Here is a 2,621-nt window from a genome sequence, read left to right as displayed (position 1 = left end):
CTTAAGACTGTTTTGTTGTAGTGCGTGATCTAATTTCAAATAACTCTAAATTTCGATTCTGGAATTTCAACCCAAAAGATCCTTCGCCCACGTTTCCCTAAACCAGAAATTGAAAAAAAACCCTAAACCCACATAAACCCAAGACATTTTCCCATCAAATGACTGAAACCATATCCCAAAATACCATCAAATGGGGAAAATATTTTAACCAAAATCAATGGAAGAATTTGGCTTGGATAAAAAGAATTGTTTCAAATTCCCATAGTTTTTTATTTGTTTAGATTAATTTATCTTAAGTATATTTGTTTTATAATTTTTAATTTTTTATTAGGTTTAAACATTCATACGTGGTAAGGATATAGGTTTTGATCATATTTCTTTCTTTTTCTTTTTTGACTAAATTCTTAAAACTACTCGTAGCATCCCCTCTTAACCTATAAATAGAAAGATAATGCATTTCATTATAAGCACTTAAACTCACGAGCTAAAATTCAATCCACAATATTTAAAATTTTTATTTTTTATTTATAAGTTAGACGAAAATAACTTTTCTAAAAATAAACTCAAATTGAATTTCATCTAAAAAGGAATATTAAGGAAAAAAAGAAACAAAATTAAAAATGAAAGATTAATTAGTTATTAAGGTTACTTGCCCAATGAAATATATAACATGAAAATTTAAGCTCCCTTGCTTGGATAAAGCTAGGTGTATATATATATATATATATATATATATATATATGGGTCACATGGTAATAATTTCCCAAGGCAAGCAAAATTAAAAAGGGGTCAGTCTCACTTTGAGAAAGATGGTGACGGTGAAGCCGGTAGTCGCGGTGGTGACCCTTTTCGATGGAGGAGTTCTCGAGCCAATGCTTGAAGATCGCCGCTTCCAAGCGATGACGAGTCGAACTGGTTGATTTGTCTTTGTTGCATGGCCCATGAAGGTTGCACCATTGGATCAAAAAGTGTGGATAAGTCGTAAGTGGCTGGTGGGAGGTCTGATATTGAGAGAGGTGGCGGTTCCATTAGTGTTTGTTGTGGCGGCGGTGGAGGAGGAGAAGGAAGTGGCGGCGATGGAAGCTCTAGTGTAGCTAAATGGGCTTGTAAATACGATAGCTCTGCTTGTAAATTCACAACCTGCCCAAAAAAGATTACCCATATATTTAATTTTGTAAATAATAGGAAGTAAACAATGTTTTTTTGAGGTATATTAATGACATGTTGTCTTTATTTACACTAAAAGGATGCTTAGGATTATGTGTACGAGAACATGGCATTGCCAACAAATCAAGTTTCTTATGAAATGAGGAATAAAAGTGCAAAACATGTTCTAGATTTCAACAAACTCCAAAATATTACAATATATATCGAGTTCCTGACTGTTTTTGAAGAAAAAAAGCGCAAGAGAGATAAAAAAAGGTGTAAAATTAAATGATAAAGGTTTACAATTTTACCTGTTGTTGAAGTGCAAAGATATGAGCGACGCAACCGTAAACAGGGTCTCTCAGCCGAGCTTGAGCCTCGTAACATATAGTAACCACCGCATCAAGCCGTTTATGAACCGGGATATGAAGTAACAGCTTCGACACATTACTAGCACCAAACACCTTATGAACCGCCGCGAAATGAGCCGCACCTTGTTCCGAATCGAAATACGGTGCAAATATACAACCCGGAACACATTTCCTCCTCAAAAATTTACACGCGCCACAAGGTCCACCACCACCACCACCAACAGCACCGCCAGTCGAACTACCAGCGGCACCGCCGCTACTACAAGTGTTTGCACTCATGATCTTGGAAAAAAATATTACTCTTTTTAGAACCAAACTTTTTTCAAGTTTTAAAGTAATTGAATAGGTCCCATAATTAGGGTTTGTTTTCAAGTTGAAAAAAGGTGAAGAAGAAGAAGAAGAAGAAGAGGAGGAGGAGGAGGAGGAGGAGAGGAAAGTACAGGGACTTCCTTTTTAGGGTTTGGTGATGATGGGGTGTTATATATTTTAATGGCGGATTTTTAAAAAAACGCTTAGAGGAAGAAGACTTTAAAGCCACGCGAGGGAGCAAAACAACACCACAATTACCCCTCTTCTTCTAATTTAGCTGCTTGCGTGAAGCAAACATGCGATAAGCCTAGCCATTCTCTCAACTGCCCTTCTATTAATTATAAATAAATTTTAATTCCTTTTTTTGGTTTTTTTTTACATATATTTCGTGAATTTTGTATAAAAAAAACACATGTTCTTCCCCTCTCGATTAAATTCAGAGTCTAAGTTTGATCAAATCTTAAATTAATTTAATTAATTAAGGGATAAAGCTAAAAAAATTATTTTAATGGGATTAAAATTGAATCATAAATTATTGGGGTTAAAGTGTAATTTAATCATTATTTATAAATTGAAAATTTACCAGAAGGGGCCAAGGACATTGCCTACCCTCTTTGCCTTCGTCCATCATATTACTCCTAGTTCAATCGGATTTTTTTTGTATTTTTTAATAATTAGTTAATTTGATTTGAAATTTTTAAACTCTAAATTAAATTAATTCAGTTAATCGATTCTATATCACTGTAATTAGTTCAATTGGGTATCGATTAAAATTATTTTTATAATTTTGATTAT

The 2,621-nt window shown here is 33.8% G+C and overlaps 1 protein-coding gene across 1 annotated transcript; it reads right to left on the bottom strand.

The window, feature by feature from the left end:
* Positions 1–605: 605 nt before the first annotated feature.
* On the bottom strand, positions 606–2,134 carry LOC108459812 (LOB domain-containing protein 18-like). Its single transcript, XM_017759211.2, has 2 exons — positions 1,458–2,134; positions 606–1,140 (listed from the first exon to the last, which is right to left on the bottom strand). Exons 1-2 carry the CDS (start codon positions 1,794–1,796, stop codon positions 796–798), a joined length of 684 nt encoding a protein of 227 aa, XP_017614700.1. The 5' UTR covers positions 1,797–2,134; the 3' UTR covers positions 606–795.
* Between the last annotated feature and the right edge of the window lie 487 nt (positions 2,135–2,621).

The sequence above is a fragment of the Gossypium arboreum genome, chromosome 12 (assembly GCF_025698485.1).
Source record: "Gossypium arboreum isolate Shixiya-1 chromosome 12, ASM2569848v2, whole genome shotgun sequence".
NCBI lineage: Eukaryota > Viridiplantae > Streptophyta > Magnoliopsida > Malvales > Malvaceae > Gossypium > Gossypium arboreum.
Note: the sequence above shows the minus strand (reverse complement) of the source record. Positions and strands in the feature narration are given on the sequence as shown.

Excerpts from the sequence above, each read along its gene's own strand:
- LOC108459812 (XM_017759211.2), bottom strand. The coding sequence starts at position 1,796 with ATGAGTGCAAACACTTGTAGTAGCGGCGGTGCCGCTGGTAGTTCGACT. Across the intron at positions 1,141-1,457 it reads TCTTTGCACTTCAACAACAG|GTTGTGAATTTACAAGCAGA; the intron begins GTAAAATTGTAA and ends TTTTTTGGGCAG.